At 54.6% G+C, this 14,968-nt stretch overlaps 1 protein-coding gene across 2 annotated transcripts in view; it reads left to right on the top strand.

The window, feature by feature from the left end:
* The first annotated feature begins 11,446 nt into the window (after nucleotides 1-11,446).
* Nucleotides 11,447-14,968, top strand: part of Crtc1 (CREB regulated transcription coactivator 1) — a 53,644-nt gene continuing 50,122 nt past the window's right edge. For both annotated transcript variants that reach the window (XM_051169623.1, XM_051169622.1), the window contains exon 1: nucleotides 11,447-11,587. In XM_051169623.1, coding sequence (XP_051025580.1) covers nucleotides 11,462-11,587 — 126 coding nt within the window. In that variant the 5' untranslated portion in view covers nucleotides 11,447-11,461. The remainder of the gene's footprint in view (nucleotides 11,588-14,968) is intronic.

Here is a 14,968-nt window from a genome sequence, read left to right as displayed (position 1 = left end):
AGCTCCATGGTGCCCGGGCAGCATTCAGGATGCAGGCACATGCCTGCCCCAGAGGCACCCTAACAGGGCAGCTGCAGTCACGTCTTCACCACCAAGCACCCTGGCCCACCTGGACACATGGGTTCCCGGAGCATCCCCAACAGGCTCCCTGTTCAATCAGGGACCTAGCACTGGTGTGCACCAGTCCGCTTTTATAAGAAGACAGAGCCGAGCCGGGCATGGTGGTGCACGCCTTTAATCCCAGCACTCGGGAGGCAGAGGCAGGCGGATCGCTGTGAGTTCAAGGCCAGCCCTGGTCTACAAAGTGAGTCCAGGATGGCCAAGGCTACACAGAGAGACCCTGTCTCGAAAAACCAAAAAAAAAAAAAGAAAAAAAAAAAAATAAGAAGACAGAGCCATATGAGGCATGGTGGCCTGTTGTTCCAATACTTGGAGGCCGAGGAAGGAGGATCATTGCAAGTTCCAGGCCAGCCAGGGCCACAGAACAATGACAAAACCCACAAAAACCAAACACAGGAAACACAAAAGCCAACTCAGGCTGGGCGGCCTCTGTCAGACAAGAGGGAGGAGACCGAGCTTTGTGCCCATCTCCCACGCTGGCTGCAGGGCCACACTCCCAGGTCTGGGTGCCCATCTCCCACGCTGGCTGCAGGCAGCCACACTCCCAGGTCTGGCCTTTCCATGGGTCCCCCACCCTGGGGGCAGTGGGGGGTGCTGCTGCCATGCACTCTAATAGCCTGACCGAGATGTCAGCTATGCTTTGTTCTGCTGTTTGAAAGCTGAAGTCTCATCTTTGTGCTTTCTTTCTTTTCTTTTTTTTCCCCTTGTTTAAGGAAGCCAGCCCCACTATCTTCCAAATGAGGTTGTTCTCTGGTGATTTAAAGTGTCCCTTGCTGCCCACAGACAAATGGATGTCGACATTGTGCGGCCACTCATTGCATGAGTAATTAACCCCACTCCTTTGCCGCGACCTCTGCTGAGCAGTCCTTTTATTTAATAAAGACTTTATGGTGAAGGATGGAGCAGACCTGTGCCGGCTGCCTGCAGCCTGCCTGACCTCCGCCTGCGGGGGCTCCCTCTCCATCCCTCCGGCTTTGAGGGCTCCCTCTCCATCCCTATTTCTTTACCCTCCGCACTGAACAGGGAGCTGCAGGGCTTGGCTGGGGGGCCAGCTTGGGCCTTGTTGGGCAGCCTGGAAGGGAGTGTACAGGATCTAGTGAGGGACCTCTCCAGGCAACCCCCAGAAGCTTCACTCTGCTCAGATGCATACCCCGCTGCAGATAAGGCTCTGATGGGGCAGAGCCAGTAGGACCTGTTTCCACCCTCCCAGGTGCTCCTCCAAGGACAAGGACCTCCAGGAGCCTTCCCCCAGCCCAGCCCAGGGAACAAGTGCCTGATATCCTAAGAAAGCTGCTGCTGTCATCCTCCATTTCACCCCAAGCTGCCTGCCCTGCCACCCCAGCCACCATCCACAGCAAGGCTCAGGCAAGGCCTGCTGAAGTAAGAGCCGATGTGTGGAAGGGAGGAACTGAGGCTGCCAGGGCATCCAGACGGAACCCACCAAGACATTCTAGCTCCCCAGAACCTGAGCTTCCCCGGGGAGAAGGCCTCCAGCCTTCTGCAGAGGGGTAGGGTGAAGTGTCTGCCAGCCACAAGTCCCCCAGATCACATAGCACCTCACAACATCTTGTCCCCAGTGAGCTGGCTGGGGCGCCTGCCTGGTGTGGGGGCACTGCTGTATCTAACTAGGGCGACTGTACAGAGCCATCTGAGCCAGTTTATGGAATGTTCTTGGGGGCCCCTGCTCCTTCCTTGGCGCCCACCCCACCCCCCTGAAGAAAGGAAAATTATTTTTTGTATTGTAAACTTTAAACATGAAAAAGCTGGTTTTAATTAGCAGAAGCTGACTTGCATGTTCAGTCAGTGAATGTCTGTGTCCTTCAGAGAAAGGGAAAAATGCCTGTGCACTACACATGCGCACACCACACACAGGGGCACACCTGAGTGTGAGGACACACAGCAACTCAAGCTGGACATGCCAAACACGTGGGCTTCTGCCTGTGCACCATCTCAAACACACACATGCTCTCACATATGGTTAAGGGTGAGCTCACCAAGCAAGGAGTGTGGCTCAGGGCTGGAGCCCCTACCTAGAACCCCTCAGTGAGTTGCTGAAGGAGTGGCTCAGCTGTAGAGTCCTGCCTAGAATCCACACCCGACCCCACCCCTGCGAGGGACTGGGGCAGGTCTCTGTGGCAAATGGCAGATGTAGTGTGTGTGAGCCCTGGTTTCTATCCCCATCACACAGAGAAGCCAGCTCCAGCTTCCCGCAGATGCCCTCTCAGAGGTTGGTAGCAGCCCTGCCCTGGCCTCTCTGCCTTTTATCTTACAGTCTTAGGACCCCGAACCGAACTGCCTTGAGCCTAGGGACACTGGGCTGTTTCGGGCTTCTTCTTAGAAGCCCTGGCCAAGGTCCTCAGGCACCTCCCTCCACACCTGGGCTCTGGCTGTGGGAAACTGCCCTCTCAGGGGACAGGGGTTTGCAGGCCCGAGAGACAGGCCAAGTGTGACTTCCAGGGCCTCGCAGTGAGTCAGGCTACGGGGGCCTCCAGGGAGCCTTGTGAGGTGGGAATGCGCCTGGCCCGGACCAGCTTGGAAGCCGGCCCCTGGCTCACTTTCCAGAAGTGTCTCCAGCTTGAATATTCTCACGGCTGAGATCCTCTGTGCGCTCCTTAGTGCTGGCCGCACCTGGCTGCCTGGCTGCAGCCTGGGACCTAGCCCAGAGGGACCCGGCCAGAGGATGCTATACCCAAGAGAGGTGGGTGCCAGTCTGTGGCACCATCGCTTGGTGCCAAGCTGTGTCCCCACCCAGCGCAGGCCCCCTGCTTAGCTCTCTCATGGTCCCAGGGGCTGACCTAACAGCCACAGCTCCCTCCTCAGCACCAGAACTCTGGTTCGCTGCCAGCAGCCGTGTGCCCAGCCCCAGGGGTTGATTTAACATTCGGTCCGACCCGTTCTTGGCAGTGCCTTTGGCTGGGGTTGTTTTTCAATCTGGGCACAGCTCCCAGCTCTGGGCAGCAAGCTCCAAGGGGTCGGCAGTTTCTTGAGACAAGAGAGAGACTTTGCTGCCCCCTCCCTCCCTTGCTGCTTCCTCTGTGGACAGGATGCCAGGAGCTTCTGTAGCCATCTTGTGGCAGTGAGGAGCAAGGTATGTTGAGTCATAGAGATACCCATCCCTGCCTCCAAAGCCTTACAGTCATGGGAGCCATCATTTTATCCTGGCTTGTTGGGCCTCAGACTCCTTGCTGTCTGAAATGCTACTTAAGACATAGCAGCCAGGTTTTGTGGTAGACAAAACCAAATAAATCAGAATTAGGGGCCAGCGAGATGGCTCAGTGGCAACTTGAATTTGGTCCTTGGACCCACGTGGTGGAGGGACAGAACTGACACCTGCAAATTACTCTTCGACCTCCATTTGTGTCCCATGGTATACACACGTGCCATGCACATACACACCAAATGGGACAGGGAGTGGCAGAGCAGCTTGGGGTGCTGCGTGTTCAGATCTCAGCACCCCCACAAAAAGCGGTATGATCACAAGTGTCTTCATGCCAGTACTGTGGAAAGTGGGGAGCTAGGGACTGAGGGGGTAGAGCAGGACACTTGACGTCCTTTTGCCCCCACTTGTGCACAAGCACATTATAATGTGCATGGAACAGACCGGGCTTGTACCTGCACGTGTGAGGTGACACACTTGCGCACACAGCCAGGCATTGTGGCACACACCTGCCATCCATCCCAGGACCCTAGAAGCTGAGGCAGGGGGATTGCAAGTTCTAGGCAATCCTTGGCTACATAGGGAGGCTGGTAGCTCCCAGAGGCCAAGAGGCTGAGTTTAGAGGAATAAATGGATGAGGCAGCCAAACCCTGAGCTGGAGGGGCATCACAATCCTGGATGCTGAGGGCGCTTCTGTTGTCACTGCACACTACAGTGAGCATGCAGAGGCAGCAGTCGGTCCTCTCCTTCCACTGTATCAGATCCAGGGACTGAACTCAGGTCGTCACGCTTGGTGGCAAGCTCCTATTGTCCATGGACCCATCTTGCCTGTCCCATTAGTGACACCATGGCCAAGGCAACCTATAGAAGAGTTGACTAGGCTTGTAGTTTCAGAGCTGAGGCCAGGAGCATCACAGCAAGGAGCACAGCGGCAGGCAGATGCGGCCCTGGAGCAGTAGCTGAGAGTACACGTTAAAACAGCAACCACCGCTGGGTGTGGTGGCGCATGCCTTTAATCCCAGCACTCGGGAGGCAGAGGCAGGCGGATCGCTGTGAGTTTGAGGCCAGCCTGGTCTACAAAGTGAGTCCAGGATGGCCAAGGCTAAACAGAGAAACCCTGTCTCGAAAAACAAAAAACAAAACAAACAAACAAAAAAACCAGCAACCACCAGGCAGAGCGCACATGGAATACTGTGGCTTTTCTGGGGCCAGCATTGAGACAAGGGTTCTCTGTGTATCCCTGGCTATCTTAGACTCACTTTGTAGACCAGGCTGGCCTTGAGCTCACAGAGATCCACCTGCTTCTGCCTCCCTGAATGCTGGGATTAAAGATGTTTTCCAACAGGCCTGACTTTTGAAAGCTCAAGACCCACCCCAGTGACACACCTTCTCCAACAAGGCCACACCTTCCAAATTCCACCAACTAGGGACCAGGCTTTCAAACATATGAGCCTGTGATGGTCACTCTGATTCAAACTGTCTACACCCAGTATCTGTATCCTCTGCCCATATTTCAGCCACTAACAGGAGGGAGAGCACATCTATAAATCGAATTGGTCAGCTACTGCTGCATAAGAAATAGCCCCATAGCCGGGTGTGGTGGCACGCCCCTTTGATCCACAGAAGCAGGTGGATCTCTGTGAGCCCAAGGCTAGCTTGGACTTAAGAGAGTATTCCATAGCCAGGCGTGGTGGCACACAGCACTCGGGAGGCAGAGGCAGGCAGATCGCTGTGAGTTCAAGGCCAGCCTGGTCTACACAGTGAGTCTAGGACAGCCAGGGCTATACAGAGAAACTCTGTCTCAGAAGCGAGAGGGGCGGGGGGGGGGGGGGGGGGGGGGGGCGGCGCGGAGTGAGAGCAGATTCCAGGGCAGCCATAGCTGCTGAGTGAGAGCCTGTCTCAAAAACAAACACCCAAGAAATGGCCCCTCATGAACTGTTAACACGTTCTCTCCTGTGGGCAAGCAGGCGCTGAGTGTGTGAGTGACCCAGGCTCAGTTGGCTTCTGGGCGTGAGGCTTTTCACAGGCGGGCCTCTGCCCTAGTCTCATGCACCTTTGAGACCAGCAGTGAACCAGGACCCCATTCCGCTAGCCCAGGTGCCCAAGGCCACGTGGAACCGAAGCCCACTGCTGAGCTCCAGCTGCTCGGCTCCTATGCTGCTGCAGCCGCCATCTACCAAGTGCACAACACAAAGCCACATGGCTGTGGCCACCATGTCCAGTGGACATTTCTCCCTGAAAAGGATGAATCACCAAGCCATGGGGACTTGTGGCCGAGGCTGTGGGCACAGTTACGGATGGGGAATGGGAGCCAATAGTTTGACCCTTCACATTGATTTGGGGACTTTTATTCATGTGGGCCAACTCCCCAAAGGAACCAAAAACCTGAATGCTAGGCAGTCAGGAAAAGCCAGGTCTGGCGTGGCTGCACACACTCAGCTGCCATGTAGGTACCAGAAATCGAACCCAGGACCTCTGCAAAAGCAAACGGTGCTCTAACCACTGAGCCATTTCTTTAGCCCTAGCCTTTTTACAGTTTTTTCTTCTGCGAGTGAGTGTGTGTATGAGTGCACATGTGTGTGTGAGTGCATGTGTGTGTGAGTGCACATGTGTGAGTGCATGTGTGTGAGTGCATGTGTGAGTACACATGTGTATGAGTGCACGTGTGTTTGAGTGCATGTGTGCAAGTATGTATGAGGACACGGGTGTGAGTGCAGATGTGTGTGAGTGCGTGTGTTTACATATGTGCCACACACATGGAAGTCAGAGGCAGCTTGTAGGCGTCGGTTCTCTCTTTGCACCATGTAGGGCTTGGGGATTGAACTCAGGGGAGCTCTGCTAGGCTGCAAACCTTCATGTGCTGTCGTCCATTTTACTGATGCACCGGCTCAAGCCTTACGTGGGTGACATTTCCTGGGGCTCAGCTGACTGCCATGCAGGTGGACTTCGGGTCGGCTTTGGCAGCTTGCAGCACTGGAGGGAACCTGAGGACGCGTCGCTGCACTGCAGCCCTGATGCTGCTGCCGGACATCGGCTGCCTGCCACCACCCTCGCACTTCCTGGTTCCTATGTCTGACTGCAGCCCGAGCTAGCCCACCTCTGCCTCCCAGACTCAGCAGCCTGGATTCACCCCTGAACAGCCATCATCCCAAAAAACACAGAGCAGCGAGAGAAGCCCCATCTTGCTGAGTTTCCCCAGGTGGCTACAGCTTGCAGGATGAGCTAAGTGAGTCTTCTTCATCTTCCCATAGCATGCTAGATGGAGTTTTGTCCCCCGTGCTAACCCAGCGAAAGCACAGAGAAGGCCCGAGAGCAAGCCTGCCCACCACCGCCACTGTGAGAGTTTAGATTTTGACTTAACTTCTCCTGGGAGGCCTGCTGGGGTCTGGGGCCTGGGGAGGCGAGCAGAGTGCTACAAGTGCAAAGGTCCTGAGGCAGGATGCAGCCTGCTGGAGGGGAGGGCATGAGAAGGGAATGGGGAGGTGGCATTGGGGAAGCTGGCAGGGAACACTTGGGGCCAGGTAGAACTGTGACTTGAAGGACAGAAAACATCTGGGGGCTGGCGAGATGGCTCAGCAGATAAAGGCACTTGCAGCCCTGACAGCCTGAGTTCAATCCCCAGGCTCCCCATGATGGAGCAAGAGAACTGACTCTCACAAGTGGTCCTCTGACGCGCCATATAAGCATGTACGCTTATGCTCGTGCACACACTTAAAAGTAAACTGGAGAGTACTGAAGAAGGCATCCAATGGCCTATTTATGACCTGCATGTGTGCATACAAACATGCGCACGCATGGTCCAAGAGGCCTGGATGACTGCTTTCTAAGGTGTGCACTGTAATGTCCCTTAGCATCTGTCGTCCCCTCCCAGAGAGTGACCCACGGACAGGCAAGTGTGCAGAGCTGGCTCACTGCTGCTTGAGGATCAAAAAGGGACTTCTGCCAGAGGGAGGGAGACCGTGTGACATGTTTTGAGGGGTCAATAGGAGTTCCCCTGTGTTCTTGCCATGTGACATGTGACATGTATGATCTGAGGCACTGAAGGAGAGGCCTAGAAAGATCCAGGGGAGGGTCACAGAGAAGTTCCCTCCTATGCCGGCTCTTGGGACTACGTGGCTGAGGTGACACAGGCTTTTTTGAGACAGGGTTTCTCTGTGTAGCCCTGGCTGTCCTGGACTTGCTTTGTAGACCAGGCTGCCCTTGAGCTCACAGCGATCTGCTTGCCTCTGCCTCCCGAGTGCTGGGATTAAAGGTGTGCGCCACCACACCCGGCGACTCAGGCTTTAATGGCAGCATCTATATGCCCTGGTTTCACAGGGCAGGCCCACTTACTGTGCTGCCATTAATACGACAACGATGATGAAGATGTGTGAGAGTGAATGTGTGTCTCTGTGTTAGTGTCTGTGTGTGAGTGTGTGTGTGAGTGTCTGTGTCTGAGTGTGTGTGGGTGTCTCTGTGTTAGTGTCTGTGTGTGAGTGTGTATGAATGTATGTGTGTATGAGTGTGTGAGTGTGTGTGAGTGTGTGTGAGTGTTGTGTGAGTGTGTGTGAGTGTGTGAGTGTGTGTGAGTGTTGTGTGAGTGTGTGTGTGTGAGTGTGTGTGTGAGTGTGTGTGTATGAGCGTATGTGTGTATGAGTTTATGTGTGTTGCATTCACACAAGAGTTTTTGTCTATTTACAAGCAGGCAGAGGCCAGGGCAGGACATCTGGAATATTCCACCATCCCTCTCACCCTTGTTCACTTGATACAGTTATTTACCATTTTGTCAGGCTGACTGGCCAGTGAACCCCCAGGATCCACCTGTCCGTTCCCCAGTGCTGGGGTTACAGCATGCCCATTTTCTACATGCATGTGGGGGTCCAAACTCGGTCCTAATGCTTGTGCAGCCGGCATGCACACCCATGGAGCCAGTTTCCCAGCTCTTTTTTATTTTATTTAAAATATAGTTAGTTATAGCATTTCTGTCTGCCATTGTGAGTGTAGGTGCACTTGTGAGTGCAGTGCACACAGAGGCCAGAAGAGGCATCCGATTCCCCAGAACTGGAGCTACATATGGCTGTGAGCGGCTCTGTGGATGGCAGGAATGGAACCTAGTCCCTGTGTTTTCCTCATTGTCTCAGTGACTGTTCTATTGCTGTGGAGACACAGCATCACCATGGCAACTCTTACAGAGGAAAACATTTCATTGGGGCTGGTTTACAGTTTCAGAGGTTTAGTCCATTTTCATCATGGGGGGAAGCATGGCGGCGTGCAGGCAGACGTGGTGCATGGCGGCGGGCAGGCAGACGTGGTGCTGGAAGAGCCGAGAGTTCTGCGTCATGCATGGCAGCAGGCACAGAGGGAAAGCCACTGGTGCTGGCTTGAGCTTTTGAAACTGCAGAGTCTACCCTCAGTGACACACTTGCTCCAGCAAAGCTACACCAACTGTCCTTAAATAGTGCCACTCCCTGGCATGGATATATCTGAGCCCATGGTGGCCATTCTGTTTTTTTTTTTTCCAAAGATTTATTATTATGCATACAGTGCTCTGCCCCCATGTGCACCTGCAGGACAGAAGAGGGCATTAGATCACATTATACATGGTCGTGAGCCACCATGTGGTTGCTAGGAATTGAACTCAGGACCTTTGGAAGAGCAGTCAGTGCTTTTCTTTCTTTCTTTCTTTCTTTCTTTCTTTCTTTCTTTCTTTTTTTGAGACAGAGTTTTTCTGTGTAGCCTTGGCTGTCCTGGACTCCCTTTGTAGACCAGGCTGGCCTTGAACTCAGGTCGATCTGCCTGCTTCTGCCTCCCGAGTGCTGGGATTAAAGGCGTGTGCCACCACACCCGGCCTCAGTCAGTGCTCTTAACCTCTGAGCCATCTCTCAGCCCTATGGGGACCATTCTTTTGTTTTGTTTTGTTTTTTGGTTTATTGAGACAGGGTTTCACTGTGTAGCCTTGGCTGTCTTGGACTTGCTTTGTAGACCAGGATAGCCTCAAACTCACAGCGATCTACCTGCCTCTGCCTTTGCTGGGATTAAAGGCGTGTACCATCATGCCTGGCTTAGCCATTCTTTATTTTATTTATTTTTATTTATTTATTTATTTATTATTTGGTTTTTTTTTTTTTTTTTTTTTCGAGATAGGGTTTCTCTGTGTAGCATTGACTGTCCTGGACTCACTTTGTAGACCAGGCTGGCCTTGAACTCATAGCGATCTGCCTGCCTCTGCCTCTCAAGTGCTGGGATTAAAGGCGTGCGCCATCATGCCTGGCTTAGCCATTCTTATTCAAACCACCACACTGCCTGCTGAGTCGACTCTCCAGGCCCTGCCTTGAGTTTTCCACCCTTCTACCTCAGTTTCCCCAGTCCTGGAATGGCAGGTGTGACAGAGATAATGGACATGAGTCTCTCCGTGTCTGCCTCCTCAGGCCTGGGGTGGGGCATCGGGGCATCAGGAGAAAGGCCTGGGGTGGGGCATCGGGCATCAGGAGAAAGGCCTGGGGTGGGGCATCAGGGCATCAGGGCATCAGGAGGAAGGCCTGGGTCTGGCTGCTCAGCACCTGGGAGCTGGACGACCTCATCACAGGCAGGGCTGTGGAGTGAATGGGGTGAGCAAAACACGGCCCCTGGCGTGACCTCCCGACCTCTGCTCCCTCTCAGCCTGTGTCCCCCACTTGCCTGTGGCTGGGATGGGATGCCTCCAGACCTGAGTAAGCAACAGGGACATCTGGTGTTTAATCACTGCGTGTTAATATCACTAAAGCCTTCTGAAGCCATGAGGGATGGCAGCCACAGTCTTGGCTGGAGCCCAGTTCTAGCGGTGGCCCCCCTGTTTAATCTGTTCCTGGCAGTTGTGGGCTGTCTGTGCCCTCTGACCTCACAGGACAACAGCAAGAACTAGCTGGGTCACAGGAGTGTGTCCCCTCTGCTGGACAGTGCTAGGTGGGACAGATGGGGAGGGTACAACAGCCTCCGGTGCCCTCCTTCAGGTACAGCTGGACCCAGGACCTCAAGGCTCCTTTTCCTCTGTGGGTCTGTAACTCATACAGTCACCTTCAGCACTGCAAGGGTGTGTGTGTGTGTGTGTGCATGAGTGTCTGTATGGATCAGTGCGTGTGTGAGTATGTCTCTTTGTGTGTGTATGACTGTGCCGGTTTGTGTGTGTGCAGGTGAGTGCATACATATGTGTCTGTGTATAGGTGTGTCTGTGTGTGTGCTCGAGTGTGTGCCAGACAGGTGCCAGGTATCTTTCTCTCTACCTGTTTCTTTGAGGCAGGGCCTCTTGCTGAACTTGGAGCTCATCTTTCAGCTACAATGACCGGCCAGCTCCTGTCTCCACTTCCCTAACTTGGAGGTCACAGGCATGCATGGCCACACCCAACTTTTGTACGTGTGCTGGAGATTCGAACTCTGGTCCTCACCGTGGACACAGCGAATAGTCTTACCTATGGAGCCAACTCTCTAGCTCTTCTAATATTTTTAAGTGTAAAAGTTTTACTTATCCATCTGTGTGTGTGCACATGCCGTGTGTGCGTGTGTGTATGTGTGTGTGTTGCTGGATACAGAAGCCCAGCACTCGGGAGGCAGAGGCAGGCGGACCGCTGTGAGTTCGAGGCCAGCCTGGTCTACAAAGTGAGTTCAGGACAGTCAAGGCTACACAGAGAAACCCTGTCTCGAAAAACAAAACAAAACAAAACAAACAAACAAAAAAAGAAGCCCAGCTTCTGGCCAGGAGCTGCACCTCTGGCCTCCTGCTCCCGGGGTACCACTTGTCTGCTTGTTCATGCCTGTGCCCTGGTCTACAGCAGACCCTCCTTAAGTCCTCAGTGAATGCTGGAGTCTAATGAATTCAGGCATCAGTACTGCCGTGTTCTCTGCTACTCAAGTCACTCGCGGAAGGTGCAGGACGCTACCAGGCGGCCGCTGTCAAGCGCGCCGCGCGCGTCTTAGTGCGCCTGCGTGGCCACGCCCCTCCCGGGGGTCTCCAAACGCGCTGCCTAGCCGCGCGCATGCGTCTCCCCCCCCCCCCCCCCCCCGCGCCGCCCGCCTCTCCTGTGCGCCTGCGCCGTGCTCTGGGCTGCGCTTGCGCCTGCGTGTTGCTCTCCGGCCGTGGGCCAGGCCGGCGCCTGCGCTGTGGCGTCCGCGAGTGGGGGGGGGCGAGGAGGTGGAGGAGGAGGAGGAGGAGGAGGAGGCGGCGGCGAGAAGATGGCGACTTCGAACAATCCGCGGAAATTTAGCGAGAAGATCGCACTGCACAACCAGAAGCAGGCGGAGGAGACGGCGGCCTTCGAGGAGGTCATGAAGGACCTGAGCCTGACGCGAGCCGCGCGGGTGAGAGCGCGGGGGAGGGGAGGGGAGGAGGGAGGGGAGGAGGGAGAGACGCGGGGGCGGGGCTGCGGCCGCCGCAGGTGTCCCCACGCCGCCAGGCGGTGCGGAGCGGCTGCTCGCGAGATTGCTCTTTGGACTGGACAGGTGGTCCTATTGCAGCTACCTGAGGGGACAGGTGTCATCTCTCATCTTTACCTGAGGGAACGTGGGCCCTCATCATAGCTGTCAGAATGGACACGTGTCACCCCCTGATTGCTACCTGATGGGGCTGAGACCCCATCATTGCTTCCTTGGGGGACCTACATTGCTACCTGATGGGGCAGGTGTCACCCTTCATTGATACTTGACAGAGCAGATGTCACCCTTCGTTGCCACCTGAGAGGGCAGGTGTCACCCTTCATTGCTACTCGGTGGGGCAGATGTCACCCTTCATTGCCACCTGCGGGGATAGTTGTTGCCTTCTTGCTACCTGTGGGGACAAGTGGCCCCATTGTTGTCATCCATTGTGCTACTTGAATGGACAGTTGTCACTCCTGATTGCTAGCTGAAAGAGAGGGTTCCCCTCATTGTTATCTGAGGGCACAGTTGTCACGAGGAGGCAATACCTTGTCATTGTCACCTGTGCCCTCCCTGGGTTTTCCTGCTTCTGCCACAGAGCAGATGTTTTCCCTCTGGGATCGCTGAGTGGCCCTGCATGGGGTCCCCAGAATGGAGGTAGCAGCTAGGTTCCCGTGCTGCCTCTGTGCTGGGGACCAGGTGATGGGCCTTCATTCATGACAGGGAGCAGCCACCTACTGGACTTGGGTATGGTGGCTGGGCCATTTGGCACGCCTAGCTGGTCTTCATGGCTTCCTGGCCACAGTGGAGTGGACTTGAGCCCTGACCCTTCCATGTCAGCTGTGTGTCCCTGGGTTCTGAGGCCTACTTCCTGCTTCCCGTGTGACCTGCCAGGGGCACTTACATGAGGCGCTGATTCGTCAGCCAGAGCCTTTGGGTCGGGTGATTTTTACAGGTAGTTGCTTGTTTCTCTGAAATGTGGCATCACAGATGAAGATGTGTGCTCGGAACGTGCGCGTGTCAGGTCCTGCTCCCGAGGGGATTCAGGTTACCCCTGAGCACATGGAGAAAGGGGTGGCCAGCAAATGGATGAGCAAATGAAAGTGTGTCATCTGACGGGTGGTGGCACACACGCCTTTAGTCCCAGCACTCAGGAGGCAGAGGCAGGCGGATCTCTGTGAGTTCGAGGCCAGCCTGGTCTACAAAGCAAGTCCAGGACAGCCAGGGCTACACAGCGAAACCCTGTCTCGACCAAAACAATAGCAACAACAACAAAAAAGTGTGTCATCCCTCTATCCCTCACTGGGCAGCATGGCTGAGGCTGCCTCTCATTTCCAGCACATTGTAGGTGTCTGCATACAGTTGATACCAAGTGTTTGCAATGTAACCAGAACAAGACTTCCAAGGCTAGCGTTTTGATGGAAGTCTGGTTTCTTCACAAGACTGGAAATGAATGATTGCGGGAAAGATGACTGAAGCAAGGTCCCATGTAGCACAGGCTAGCTTGAACTCACTGAGTAGCTTGAGGATGACTTGCAAGTCTTGACGTTCCTGCCTCCCCATTCCTGAGCACTGGGAGGACAGGCGAGCGCCACCGTGCCTGTCCTGAAAGGGCTGAACGGCTTGATCAGTGTGGGTGGGAAGTGAGTGACGACTGTCGAGTCGTGTGGCCGCACCGCTGTCGTCCAGAGCAGTTTCATTGCCCAAAGGCCCCTGTCCGCCTCAGCATCCCTGGCCACTTCCCTTCCTGTTCCTACACCTGTTCCGGAATCACAGGCAAGCCCGCGGCTTTCTGATTTGGGCCTCCATGCTCAGCACTGAATTTTCAAAGTCGTCCCTGTAGCACTTGTCCACACGTCATTCCAGCTTTTTAAAGATGGCAGGTTGGTGAGATAGCCCAGTGGCTAAAGGCTCTGTCTGCCAAGCCTGAGGACCTGAGTTCAGTCCCTGCGACCCATTTTGTAGAAGGAGCAAACTGACCCCTGCAACTTGTCCTCTGACCTTCACATGTGTGATGCCCCACGAATAGATGGAGTTTAAAATATATATAACGGGTGGGTGTGGGTAGCCTGTCTCTCAGCAGCTGAAGGCTGAGGCAGGAGGATCTCTGTGAGTCTGAGGCTTTTAAAGACAGCTTAGGCTATAAAGCAAGACAAATCTAAGAAAAAGAAAAAAATGGGAAAAGGAAGCGCTGAAGACTTGTGTAGTAAGGTGAAGTGCTCTTCACAAAGCGTGCGGACTGGATTCTGATCCCCAGCACTCACATGCGATGTGCCCACACTGAGGACGCAGTCAAGAGCGTCTCGCGTGCTCCCCACGGCCAGCCCGGCAACAGCAGCTCTGGGCTCAGTGTAAGGGCACTGGCTGCCTTTCCAGAGGCCCTGGGTTCAGTCCTCACCATCATGTCTGACAGCTCACAACTGTCTGCATCTCCAGCTCCAAGGGGATTTTGGCCTCTCTGGGCATCTGCACTCATATTGCAGCTACATACACTACCCATAATTTAAAAATTAAAATTGGCCAGGCATGGTGGTGATGCCCACCTTTAATTCTAGCACTGGGGAGGCAGATGCAGGTGGATCTCTTGAGTTTAAGGCCAACCTGGTCTACAGAGAGAGTTCTAGGTAAGCCAAGGCTACACAGAGAAACTCCATCTCGAGGAACCCTCCAAAAAAATCCCAAAAAATATAGTGGCCTTGCCCCTTGCCAGCTCCCCCATTGATAGTTATCAGGCCTCTGGGGCCCACCAGCTGTGCTTGCCCCTCTGCTGCTCCAAGGACTGTGATGTGTCACTGAAGAGCCAGTGGGGCTGGGTCATTCTGTCTGTCATGCTGTACACGTGGGGATCCTCACCTCTTGGCCCCTTGGGAAGAGGTGTCTATGCCACACGTTCTGATCCCTGTGTCCTGGGAAGATGGTAAGGCCATTGGAGACTGTCCTGGGGCAAGTGGCCCTGTGGGGTGTGCAGATGAGAGCGCTGGCAGCCTGAGCGAGGGGCCATCTGGAGCTTCTTCGTGCAGAAGGGGATGGGGTTGGGCATCACCTGCTGGCCATAGCCTTGGGACACTGGGTTCCTGCTGTGACTGAAACTAAGTATCTTAGCCCACAGCAGCGATGCCCTTAGTCAGCTAGGTGTGGTGGCGCCCGTGTGCTCTCCCAGATGCTCGGGAGGCTGACTACACAGCGAGGCCCTTTCTTCACAGAGTCAGTAGTGCAGGCTAGCCCTGCCCAGGCTGAGTGGTGGTATTCTGGCTGGTACCTGTGACAGGAGTGGCTTTGCTGAAAACAGAGCCTGGAACACCTGTTATTCAATCTGTGTGTGTGACT

This window comes from Acomys russatus, chromosome 27, assembly GCF_903995435.1.
Source record: "Acomys russatus chromosome 27, mAcoRus1.1, whole genome shotgun sequence".
Taxonomy (NCBI): Eukaryota; Metazoa; Chordata; class Mammalia; order Rodentia; family Muridae; genus Acomys; species Acomys russatus.
Note: the sequence above shows the minus strand (reverse complement) of the source record. Positions and strands in the feature narration are given on the sequence as shown.